General features: G+C 34.4%; 1 protein-coding gene across 1 annotated transcript in view; it reads right to left on the reverse strand.

Moving 5' to 3' along the window:
- LOC132558643 (adhesion G protein-coupled receptor A3-like) overlaps nucleotides 1-14,555 on the reverse strand; it is a 96,281-nt gene that overhangs the window by 46,121 nt on the left and 35,605 nt on the right. Inside the window, exon 3 of the mRNA XM_060223239.1 lies at nucleotides 6,133-6,204. Coding sequence (XP_060079222.1) covers nucleotides 6,133-6,204 — 72 coding nt within the window. The remainder of the gene's footprint in view (nucleotides 1-6,132; nucleotides 6,205-14,555) is intronic.

Genomic DNA, 14,555 nt, shown 5'->3' on the forward strand with positions numbered 1-14,555 from the left:
TACTGTACCCTCCCATTCAGACAGATACCAATTCTAGTAAAAATAATATCACTGTACCCTCCCATTCAGACAGATACCAATTCTAGTAAAAATAATATCACTGTACCCTCCCATTCAGACAGATACCAATTCTAGTAAAAATAATATTACTGTACCCTCCCATTCAAACAGAAACCAATTCTAGTAAAAATAATATCACTGTACCCTCCCATTCAGACAGAAACCAATTCTAGTAAAACTAATATCACTGTACCCTCCCATTCAGACAGAAACCAATTCTAGTAAAAATAATATTACTGTACCCTCCCATTCAGACAGATACCAATTCTAGTACAAAATACTAAGTTTAAAACATACTCCCCACAGGTTTTACCAATTTACAGCCAACGTGTACCTTCAATGAACCTTTCATACAGAAATGCAATTACATAATCTACATGCAGAGTGACCTTGCATGAAATCAAGTACATACTTATATCAGACTGACCTTGGAATTTCAGCTACCCATCCTGGTGTGTTTATATATATATTTATCTGATGCAGGGCAAAGATTTTGATCAGTTAAAAATGGTACAGTCTTGAAAACTGGCATAAAATGTTACCGTAAATTAAATCAGCTCTTCTCTGTTTGGTTTAACGATATTTCAAAACACTTGTGATAAAAATACTTCAATGTTTAGAACCACCACCCTTTCCTTCATCTCATCTCCATCCTAACACAAAATACCTTATCAAGGATTACTACATATCCCTTCATCAACAAAGGTACAACTAAACTAAACTATTTCTGCAAAAGAATGAAATATTTTTCTGATATAAAATGATGTTCGTCTATCCGTGCCATCACACTGCTAGGTCAGGTATAATTACAGATGAGATTAACACCAGGAACAGCCTCTCTACTATATGGACCTAAACCTATAAAATCGGCCAACATCTCACAGACCTCGACAAACCACCAGTGTAGTTGAAGAAACACATGCTTCCTCTCAATCAAACTGTAAAAACCACACTTCTCCATCTTGATTTGTGATTGTGAGGTTAAAAATAGATAACATATCCCTATGCCACATCCTGGAAATGACCGACAGCTGTTGCTAACCAAACAACATACTTATACATCCATAAGTATACAGACCTATATGGTCATGTCGTCTAATCACAAATACCACTTTTCACCTGCGAATAAATCTAGAAATTTACAGAGACCATTTTTTTTTCTTCTAAATTGTGGTATGTTAATAAAGATGTTTTTCTTAATTTACAACATACTCATGTTAGATGGAACACAAAGACAAAGACAAAATTTTGTTTACAAAAAATCCCAACATATAGGTAAAACAGTTTTAGGTTCTTCTCTGGAACTCTAGGTAGGGACATATACAAGTAGGCTTTCAGATTAGCTTCCTTGAACATTAAATACATTCTAAGATTATCCCCCTTGATCACTCAGTATACCAGTTCACTCCAAGATTTTCTCCTAACAATAATCTGAGATTATTTCCCTTGAATACTCAGTAAACCAGTTCACTCCAACATTTCCCCTAAAAAATAATCTGAGATTATCCCCATCGAACAGTAACCAAACTGACGTTATCCCCCTTAAACTGTATTAACACTATAGGATTGTCTCCCTTGGAAAAGTAAACACCCTTTGAACAGCAAACATAATGAGTTTGTCCTTTTAACAATAAACAAACTGAAAATATTCTCCCTTGAACAATAAATTCAATATGAGATTATCCCCTAGAACAGTAAACACATTCAGATTATCCTCCCTGAATGGTATCTGCACTCTGGGATTATCTCCCTTGAACAGACAAAAGATGCTAATACAATGAAGACAGGTAAAATGTAGATAAATTAAGCAAAATTCTATAAGAAAGTGCTCCACGTACATGAAATATGCATTATATATGTGCATTAGCTTTCAAATATTTCAATTGTTCCTGCTAACATGAAACTTCAATAATGACCAAACATGATTCCTGAATAGTAATGACAAAATGACATAACAAAAAAGAAAAAAGAAAATAGAAAAAAAAAAGTTATCCATAACAAATTTATCTACCAATTTTTATACAGACACTAAAGCATGCCTAAAATGCATAAAAATGCTACAGAACAGGAAAACTAACCAAGTTTATGTAAGATTGCATGTGCTTGCTGCTGTTTTAAAATCATAAACAAGCATGACCTGAAGCCAATTACTTCTAAGGTTGGCATATTTTATCTGATATGTCCAAGGTCTCCAGGGATCAACCTTGTTGTGGCCAATGTGTGTTAGTCTCCCATCAAAATCTTATTATAATGTAGACAATATAGGTATATCTAATATTTGTGTGTGTGAGCGTGCCAGAAGATCTATGATAAAACAGCATGTGTGGCGATATTTTACCTACATCTTCAACTCCATCCTTCTTTAATAACAATGTATATATACCAACTGTCTACCATGTAACAGACATCACGGCACGCAATGGCAAAAAGTCTGAACAAATAAAGTGTCCAATACTAATCAACCTCCAATAGGTACATATACAGTCTTCATCACTGCGTTCTTACTTCAAGACATCAACATCAGAAACAGCCAACAATTTATCTGAATAAGAATTTACATCTTATGGTAACTTTCCTTGTAATAACTTTTATTCTTTTCCCTTGAGACTAACATTTCCTTGATATTTTCATCCTATGGAACAAAGACCCTAAACTATTGCTGTATTATTTCTGTAACCTGGTGTGTCTTATCTATACTGGAATTGTCTGTAAGCTGACCCCATAAGAACCCAGCACAGCCGTCATGGACTTAGCCATTCCTACAAACACTACAGGGTTCAAAAGATGACCCCACATCACCCCAAACATGAGAGGGTCAAGAGTCGTCCATCATAATTAAGACCCAAACACTAACTCGAACCATTCCTGCATACTGGTCTGCTCTAACCTTAAAGGAAGCTGTCCGTCAGATAACATTAGATGAATATTGAACATCCCTCTGGTCACATGATAGGTGCACCATGTCGACAGCTCCATAAAATCACTACTCAGGTTCAAACTTGGCGTTACCATGCAAGTTCTAAAAGCTCCCTGGGTCCATTCTAGCATTACAAATTAAAGGCACAAGAACATGTGCCACACCGCCATGCCCTTACAGGGCGCCGTACCAGACATATTGATCAACAACTTCCAATGACTAGTTAGTTTGCAGCCCAGGTCTATATTTATCGCAGATAATATGGGCCACATCAGACTTATCCAATTAATAAACTGTACACCAGTTTAATATTCTATGAAAAGTATCAGTTTATTCATTGGGATACAAACTATGAAAGCAACGATTTCTCATATGTTAAAAACAATACTTAATATCTTCACAAGAAAGCTAATCCAGGATTTCCACGAGGCAATTGTTCTTGCATGAAAAAGGGAACTTAAGACACAAAACAGATCAAACCAAGGAGAAATTATTCAAAGTATTCTGCCAAGAAATCAATTTCAGTAATAAAATATGAGTGGTTCTGTGCCTTAATATCTTTTTGTCCCTATATAGCTATGTATATTAAGTTCTGTTTTATAAAAACTGTATTCATCAAATGCAATGAGAATGGCGCTTACGCATTATAACGATTCCCAATCGAGAAATGAAAGTAAAATACAATTTCAGTTTCTGCCTGGCTTTGTCAGGATTAACTAACAATAGAGCCCTCACAATGTTAGCACGAAAGATGGAATTTGAAAGTGAAATATCTCTTCTGTTCTGCTGAGATTCAGCTTAAAATTGATACACCGAACAGATTTTAATGAAAATAAAATTGATACATCTAACAGGTTTTAATGAAAATAAAACTGATACACTGAACAGGTTTTATTGAAGGTAAAAATGATACACCGAACAGGTTTTATTGAAGGTAAAACTGATACACCAAACAGGTTTTACTGAAGGTAAAATTGATACACCGAACAGGTTTTATTGAAGATAAAATTGATACATCTAACAGGTTTTACTGAAGGTAAAATTGATACACCAAACAGGTTTTACTGAAGGTAAAATTGATACATCTAACAGGTTTTACTGAAGGTAAAATTGATACACCATACAGGTTTTACTGAAGATAAAATTGATACATCTAACAGGTTTTACTGAAGATAAAATTGATACATCTAACAGGTTTTACTGAAGGTAAAATTGATACACCAAACAGGTTTTACTGAAGATAAAATTGATACACCAAACAGGTTTTACTGAAGGTAAAATTGATACATCTAACAGGTTTAACTGAAGATAAAATTGATACATCTAACAGGTTTTACTGAAGATAAAATTGATACACCAACCAGGTAAACACATTTGGATACTCCAGTTTAGAATATTTCAATCAAACAAAACTTCACATTTTGTGAAGAATCTTTCAAACCTTATCCATTTATAAACCAGTTACATAGTTAACATGTTCATAATGAACAGCAATCTCCAAGAGAGATTCTGTGATATATGTTATAATTTATTAGTGACATGGTGACTGTCACATGTTCAATGCCATAGTTTACTGAACGGATTGGTGGCAATAAATGATCATACATACATACATACTGTATATATATATACATGTATTATGTAATACTTCAATTTTCCTTCCCATTCCGGCTAATTTTAAGGATTGATTTCATTAATAAAACTAAAAATTCTCATGAAGAGTAAATATATAGTGCACTTATAAGGACTTGAAGCACAGCTAACACTGGAGATTTTTACTTCTAGTCTGTTGACACTAAAAAAGACACCAAAATATCAATAGCCAATTGTCTTTTACAGTTTAAATATTCAACATTGACAAGCACTTGGAAACAATGCTCCTCCCCATTATAAGACTGGGCAGGAGACTGGTGTTAATATTGACAGAGCCCAGAGTAAATACTTTATCTCCTGATTAAAGTGTGTTAACTTGTCCACCTGTGAATCTATGACCACTCAAGTAGCACCAGTGTGGTCGTAAATAGGTCTAGAAGGGTGATAGGACTAAATTGGAGGGTGATATAACAAAGCAAACAGACTGGATCTTAGGACACTATCGGGACACTAGAGTTTGACACTTGAAACACATCATTAAAGGAAAGAAAATGGACTAGCAGACCTCAGAAACGTGACAAACCAAATAGGAGAAACTGGTCTTTGAAAAGTGTGCCTAATTACTTGATGCACGCATTCCTTTACAGAAACTCTGTTGTAGCATAATTAAAACCACTAGTTTGTGTACTGTGTTATTTAATCTTCATACAGCATGTTACAGAAATTTATTTTTGACTCAAACAAATAAAGAAAAAAATTACATAAAGTGTAAAGAAAAAAATTATACAAAGTTTAATTCTATTGATAAATTCACTTTTTTTCATACACAATCTAAAAGAAATACATGTGGTTTGATCACAATTGTTTTAAAATGCTTTTATTTGAGCTCCAAGACTTGTGAGAGGGAGGGTCAGGAGTTTCCTGAACTTCAGTGACTGATCTCTGGCTCCTAAACACAGTTCTCACCTGAACCACCACAGCTGATTACATCAAAAATAAAGACAGTGTTACTGTTTCAGTCACACAACAAGTCTTTAAACAGAGGAATATATATATAGTATAGGCTCAATGGTATAGAGTTTGTCGGTCCCTAACACAGTAGATCTACTAATATTCACATCTTTGTGGCTGGCATACCTGCCAGGTGGAGGTCACTTATACAGGTGAAAAGCATCACTTTTTTAGGTAGGTTTACACGGTGATCCCACACACACAGTCCGCTGAAGGCAAATACCGATTTAAAGGCCTTTAATTTCAGGCCAATCGATCTGCTTATGATTTCGACAATTTGTCTAACACATGTGACATGAATTTCTCCAATCTTAAAATCATCTATTCAATAGCATAGCAATAACAGAAATTAACCAGTTTTAAGAAGCTTTTCAGAAATGGATATAAAAATAAATAGACACAAAAAAAAACAGATAAAAATAAAAAGCAACACAGAAATGCACTCAAGATCAGGTAATCAATCTGTTTTTTGTTATGAGTCATGCTCTTTTATGAAGATATTTGTCATTAAGGCTTTTGCACTTATTTATGAGATTGGAAATGTAACTTACAATTTTTCTAGTTTCTGCAGGCCTTCAAATGCCCCTGCCTCTATCAAACTGATCTGGTTGTTGCTTAGGTCCCTGCAAAAACAAAAGAAAATTCACAACTTTATATGATGATACAAAACTACTTTTTCATAAAGAAAAAAGAACAAGAAATAATTAGAACTGTAAATATTTTGATGTCACAAAATAAAGAAAAGGGTGATGTTTGACACTGAGTTAAAATTGTTTATTATTTTGTTGAAGCCTGATCCATACATTAAGGACACCCATACTGTAAATATTCCTGGGGGATTTAATTTCAGAGTAAACATAACATGAATTTCTCAGGCAAATATTTTTACAGTAATTTGAGATCTCAGAAAATCTGTTATATATGCCTGTATACAATGTTACCAAAGTTTAGGGACATACATTCCCTGTCTACTGCTGAAGGGGGTTTTGTGTAAAATTTAATCTCATGAACTAGCCTAACATAGGATAACCACAATAGATCTGTCTCACAAAATCAAACAACACAACAATAATTACTAATTAACTGATATAGTCACACTTTGATCCTTTCTACTCATGACAGTTGACATTAACTCTGTAACAAATAGAAGATGGAATATTATATTGATCCAGCTGAATTCCATTTAGAACTAAAAGGGCATTCCGGATCCAGAATTAAGATAACTACCATATAGATGGTTAAATAAGTCATTCTACAAGCATAATACCCATTATGGAATTAATAAATTGAGTGGAAAATAAAATGGTTTAATAATCCATTTTTATTTTGTTAGGGAAATGACAGAAACAACTATGTTTACAGCGCTGATAAAAGAAAAAACACACAATATGTGTGCATTAATGATATCTATCGAGGAAAGACAGATATGTGTCATATTATTGGTGAGATAGGAATCACCTAAATTGGTACAAATATGATTATAGCAAATAAAAACTTGTACAGAAAACATAAATCACAATAAAACACGACAGCTTAACAGTGAACAGCAGGATTTTATATTCAGAAGCCAACATGTTTATTCATGGACTCAATTATCGTCACACTTTGGTGTAAGAAGTAACATTCAAGTGGTATCAGGATTCTGTTTTGTCTAGTGTTAAGGAGGCACACCCCAGTACATAGTGAGACTGAGAGGTTAAGGTGTATGACAAAATCTACAGACAGATCTGTTATTACATAATTGCTAATTCCTGGCATTTTGGTCATTGTGTGTAAATGTAATACTGTCATTTTCATCTTCCTGGCGCCAGAGGCAACCACTGTACATGGACCAATGGTTAAGTACATTGGAACGTTTAATCTGTGAGTGTTACACTTCTGATCCAGAAGACAGACCCCCTATTTTCTCTAACAAACTTGTTGATATACTTCCAATCAACATTAAGATTTTCACACACAAATTTTCAACACTATTTATAAACATGGCATGTTTACCTTAATTCAATAAAAACATATCCACCATTAGTACGAGAATGTCTATAGATAAATATATATATATCTATTGACCCATAATATACATATCATATCATAATCCAGCCAAAACTAAATCAATGATATAACACCTCTCACTGGCTATAGTGACACGGCTGAGTTATCTCCCCTGATAAGATGCCTCTATTGAATATACTGGTTCAATTCTACATGTGCAGTTTTACATGTATACTTACATATGCCTCCATCACTGGATATATTACTTACAATATAACTTTCACTGACAGTTTGTAAGACAACAATTAAAATCCACACTTTTTAACGAAACATGTAATTTTTTTTATCAAAATGATACACTATCATCATTATCATTAGTTTGCAACAACAAAAAGAAATAAAAAAAATGTGATGTTTGTACAAAAAAAATTTTTTTCAAATGTTATACTGAAACAACCATTGTTACAAAAGTATAATACTATCTGTATATAAACTCATAAATTTATTTTATAAATTTTCAAAAAGACAATAACAATCCTTAATAAAGGTATCCTAGGCCATCACACAGCAGATGTACGTCTTTCTAAAGTACATGTTAGGTGATTTAATGTATTCTCACACATCTGATAGTTCCATATAATATAAATCTGAAATGAGAATCATATCCTCCTCCCCCTATTAACAATATGCTTGACTATTTCAACACATCTGTGGAACAGTTTAATGGTGAAAAAGGGATGATGGCTTTTTCAATCTTCTGCATTTTTATTTTCCTAACCATTATATCACTTTATTTCCTTGACAACAGCTGTAATGAATATTGATGTGCTCAACATGTGACAGTTTGAGAAATGTTGATTTCTCTGGAACGCAATACACACATCATGTTTGAGCATGCAACCATAATCAACATTTCGATGACAATTTTTTTTTATATCCAGGATCTCAAAGATAATTACTCTAAACGCTTCATCCAAGTGTCTCCAAAATTATCTCAGAATATTTGGAATTCCATCAAATAAAAAAGAGTCATCATCCTAGCATTTTACACTAAATGTTCTATACATTTCTGACAAAACTTCTTCATGTGAATAAGTAACATTATACTGAGAATTGTAAATCTTTACCTAATCATATGAACATCACATAGAATACTGAATATTAATTAAGACAGTGAATTTCAACCTTGATCTGATGAAAGGATCTTAGATTTGCAAGTAACCTGAAAATAAGTGACTGGAAATAAAAATCACCAAAAAGTCGCTCCATGATGTCTATCTTTGAACCACAATGTGACAAGTCAGTTGATTAAAGCTCATACAGCACCTTCATGGTTATAGCTGTAATTATTTTTATATACATTTTATTTCAAAATGAATTATCTGGAAAGTCAGATATCAGAAATATTAATTTCCTATTCATATCTCAATTAATTTCAATATGAAAGAAAAAGTAGATAATTAAAAGTTCTGACACTAAAATATTTCAAATATTTAGGCTCACTTGGAAACAACCGACAAGCAGTGATACTTAACAGCACCTAATGGAGATTTCTGACATCTGCCTATGCCATCTGAGGCTTTGATTTATCAGGAGTTCAAGACTCCATAAAAACATGACAGTCTGTGATCAGCAGGCAAGTAATTGAATCATAAACTCTCAGAAATCAATAAGCTACAAAGAAAAGTAACAATGCCATCATTACACAAAAGCAGACATATTCACACACAATAGGAGGTGTGTAGAAATTATTTACAGGCGTGAATTTCAACAGGTGTTCCATCCTGGACGTTAGGAAGGCACACTGCTCTATCAACAGAGCTATTGTGGTTCCATGTATCAAAGAAATCTCAGATTGTAATTAATCTGACACAGATGCTTCTTATGATCTAACCTGACTATAAACTGACTGATAATGTTGTCAGATGATTTAAACTACTGGTTCCGGTAATCACAGGTAATCTGTAAACCTGATGACAAACTAGGTTATCACAAACCTGGTGATGACAGACCAGGTAACCACAAGTAATCAGACCAAATTATCATTAACCAGGTAATCAGTCCTGGTGATGACATTAACCAGGTAATCAGTCCTGGTGATGATAGACCAGGTAATCAGTCCTGGTGATGGATGACAGACCAGGTGATGATATTAACCAGGTAATCAGTCCTGGTGATGACAGACCAGGTGATGGTATTAACCAGGTAATCAGTCCTGGTGATGACAGACCAGGTGATGATATTAACCAGGTAATCAGTCCTGGTGATGACAGATCAGGTAATGATATTAACCAGGTAATCAGTCCTGGTGATGACAGATCAGGTAATGATATTAACCAGGTAATCAGTCCTGGTGATGACAGACCAGGTAATGATATTAACCAGGTAATCAGTCCTGGTGATGACAGACCAGGTGATGATATTAACCAGGTAATCAGTCCTGGTGATGACAGAACAGGTGATGATATTTACCAGGTAATCAGTCCTGGTGATGACAGATCAGGTAATGATATTAACCAGGTAATCAGTCCTGGTGATGACAGACCAGGTGATGATATTAACCGGGAAATCAGTCCTGGTGATGACAGATCAGGTAATAATATTAACCAGGTAATCAGTCCTGGTGATGACAGACCAGGTAATGATATTAACCAGGTAATCAGTCCTGGTGATGACAGACCAGGTGATCAAATTCACCAGGTAATCAGTCCTGGTGATGACAGACCAGGTGATGATATTAACCAGGTAATCAGTCCTGGTGATGACAGACCAGGTGATCAAATTCACCAGCTAATCAGTCCTGGTGTTGACAGAACAGGTGATGATATTAACTAGGTAATCAGTCTAGGTGATGACAGATCAGGTGATGATATTAACCAGGTTATCAGTCCTGGTGATGACAGACCAGGTGATCAAATTCACCAGGTAATCAGTCCTGGTGATGATAGACCAGGTGATGATATTAACCAGGTAATCAGTCCTGGTGATGACAGACCAGGTGATATTAACTAGGTAATCAGTCTAGGTGATGACAGATCAGGTGATGATATTAACCAGGTTATCAGTCCTGGTGATGACAGACCAGGTGATCAAATTCACCAGGTAATCAGTCCTGGTGATGACAGACCAGGTGATGATATTAACCAGGTAATCAGTCTAGGTGATGACAGACCAGGTGATCAAATTCACCAGGTAATCAGTCCTGGTGTTGACAGAACAGGTGATGATATTAACTAGGTAATCAGTCTAGGTGATGACAGATCAGGTGATGATATTAACCAGGTTATCAGTCCTGGTGATGACAGACCAGGTGATCAAATTCACCAGGTAATCAGTCCTGGTGATGATAGACCAGGTGATCAAATTCACCAGGTTATCTGTCTCGGTAATGCCAGACCCTTACTCGGTGATTATTAGAATCATAACTCGATGTTAAGATGCCTAATGGTCCAATTCATCAAGGAAATGATATCAGGCCCATATCTTCAAAGACAAATCTGCATCATAAACAAAATTTTGTTTATCCCTTTTTTTCTAAAACCAAAACTGTCATACATAAAAGTGTCAATAGCAGTTGTTTAATACAGTAGAAAACTCATGATGAACATGTTCCTCAATAATGTAACCGCTGGTGGCAGGAGAGTTCCGCTTGCTTCATCGGAAATCTGTATAATCAGTGTCAGCCCATCAAAATCAGGAGCAATGGACAGGGAAATCTCCAGGAAATGGCTGACTAGTGTACTGTAATTAGTCTCCGAGTTATTCTGGCAGACTGTCATGTTTGTAAATACCCATTTCAATATAAGACGGAACAAGTGGGTTTTAATTCAACAGACATCGTATTCAGCCTGACATCTTAGTCTTCGTCAATAGTAACGCCTGAAACTACGGTCAAAAGCAAATGCATGTTTCAATTGATCCTATACATTTGTGAGGTTTACACAGCTCAATCAGTGTGTCTATGGCACTCGTCCATCTCTACTCGTTACAGTCAACCTGACAAGAGTCAGAAGACTAACCAGAGATATTTAACACTCAGTTTCACAACACTGAGAATCCTCAATACAAATACTATCTGATAAACAATATCTAAATTGAATTTTCAACATAATGTGAATTACTCTCAAATCTATTTATTAGTTTTTCTCGAGAGCACTCAAATTTTGAGTCATATGAAATGTACAATATTGGAGCCAGATTTGAGGGAAGTGAATTAAAATAAAGTGATATGGAGACTGTTTCTAATCCTACTTTCAAAGACATGGCTCCCTTTTATGTGTTTTTTTATCAGGTTATCTTTGATGAAAAACTTCAAATTTGAATACTCTAGTTGACTTTTGAGGGCTTAAAAATAATGTTTTGGGCGTTTCCAATCACTTGTGAAGTTTGCTACTGCAATGTGCTTACTTGTCACTTACAATCCTTACTTAGAATTCATATTGTACATGCATAACAATTATCTAATAAGATCTCCTTTGAAATATCTTGCTAACACACAAACTTCTGTGTTTAAGAAACTATCAAACTTAAATGTAAACTTAAGTATGCTACCAATGGAAATATATCTTGTTAAAGATGTATACTTGTGTAATATTTGATTTATGTAGGATATCTTCATGAGTAAATCATGATGTATTTCATTACATACTGTTGAATGAAATACTACAAACAAAATCTTCCTTTGTGTAGGATTTACTTTTGTCACAAACTTGTCAAGGTGCTCAAATAACAAACGATATGTACCAAGCTGTGAAAGGAAGGTTTTTGTTAAAGCTACACATATCTCATAAATTCTTAATCAATTAACATACCCTACTGCTGATCATTTTTACAAGTCAAAATTTTCATAATTTTCTTTTAAAACAATCCGTGCACATTTCAAATAATTCAAATTTTGTGATCAGGATGTAAAAGGTCATTTAATACAAACATCACATTATTTCATACATCAAACTTGTGCAATAATGTCAAATTACCACAAGAGTAACTGACTATATACGGTGTATTTAAGGAGATGGGTGAGCATCTTGCTGAAGCAACATACTTGAATTTGTCATATAAAATTTTTCATTATTTGCACCAACATGTCATATTACCCTTCTCATATGACTTTCCCTTTTCACATGTCAGAGACCATCAGATGTATCTAAGGAAATAACAGATTTGATTAATGGCGTTACAATCAGTATCATCAACATCCCGTAACTATCATTTTAACTATTTCTAATGCAAAATATTTAAAATAAACACTACAGACTAACAACAACTTTATATTTAAAATCTGAAAACATTTATATCAAAATATTTACAAAGGTAATCAATCTGCCTACACATCTCGTTCTATAACTTTGAGCATCCCAGTATTTTCATACCTAAAGCTTTAAGGACTACAGAATATTCCTCCATATGTGTGTGATTGTTTCTCCAGATAATGATAGTTGCTGAGATTGCCAGATAACAAGGAATGTTTAAAACCTTGGTCTCTATAACCATCTATAACTGACAAAATCCCATCCCAACTTTTAACTGCTTGCTGGTGCTGATGTTCTGTAACTGAGCGCGCTTCATTAACGGCAGTATGGCAATCAGTATTAAAAAGCCATTCTGCTTCAGAGGAGAAGTCAAATAGACTGGGCAAACTTCCAACAAGTTCCCCCTCCCCTCACTTTTATAATAAACAGATTAAATACATTACCATACACCCCAGAGGCACATTCCACCCTCTGTTACCTGCAATACACATTAGACTAGCCAACTTCAATGAAAGAACAGTTTACCATATAGAATTAGGGATGTTAACTTACACCGGGCCAACATCCTGAGCAATACCACCATACAGAAATTTTGCAAAACACTGTGATTATTATTAAATCATTCTCATACCTAGAATCAACAACACATCTAGTTGGGATATATTTTTCTATGAGGGCTTTTTTTCTCTTCTTATTACCTACGTTATAATTGCTAGGTTTTAGTCTTTAATAGAACAGATGTGAAATTTGAAATATTGATCCATATATTTTGGAAGGTGAAGGAACAACATAGTCTGTCCTAGTTCCACAAATCTAATACAACATTCTTAAACATATAAGTATCAGGCATACACACGTATTGTGAGACAAAAGAATCATAGTTATTATTCACTCAAAGTAAATAGTTAACTTATGTTCTGTACAATATGATCTCATGACCGCGCTCTGAATCACAAACATTATAAGTGTGGCCTTAATCTGAATCACAAACATTATAAGTGTGGCCTTGATCTGAATCACAAACATTATAAGTATGACCGTGCTCTGAATCACAAACATTATAAGTGTGACCATGCTCTGAATCACAAACATTATAAGTGTGGCCTTGATCTGAATCACAAACATTATAAGTGTGACCTTGATCTGAATCACAAACATTATAGGTGTGACCATGCTCTGAATCACAAACATTATAAGTGTGGCCATGCTCTGAATCACAAACATTATAAGTGTGACCTTGATCTGAATCACAAACATTATAAGTGTGACCGTGCTCTGAATCACAAACATTATAAGTGTGACCTTGATCTGAATCACAAACATTATAAGTGTGACCTTGATCTGAATCACAAACATTATAAGTATGACCGTGCTCTGAATCACAAACATTATAAGAATGACCTTGATCTGAATCACAAACATTATAAGTATGACCTTGATCTGAATCACAAACATTATAAGTGTGATAAGTATGACGTATCTGAATCACAAACATTATAAGTGTGACCATGCTCTGAATCACAAACATTGTAAGTGTGACCGTGCTCTGAATCACAAACATTATAAGTGTGGCCTTGATCTGAATCACAAACATTATAAGTATGGCCATGCTCTGAATCACAAACATTATAAGTGTGACCTTGATCTGAATCACAAACATTATAAGTATGACCTTGATCTGAATCACAAACATTATAAGTATGACCTTGATCTGAATCACAAACATTATAAGT

This window comes from Ylistrum balloti, unplaced genomic scaffold, assembly GCF_031769215.1.
Source record: "Ylistrum balloti isolate Yb309-2 unplaced genomic scaffold, AGI_CSIRO_Ybal_v1 Utg370806, whole genome shotgun sequence".
Lineage (NCBI taxonomy): Eukaryota > Metazoa > Mollusca > Bivalvia > Pectinida > Pectinidae > Ylistrum > Ylistrum balloti.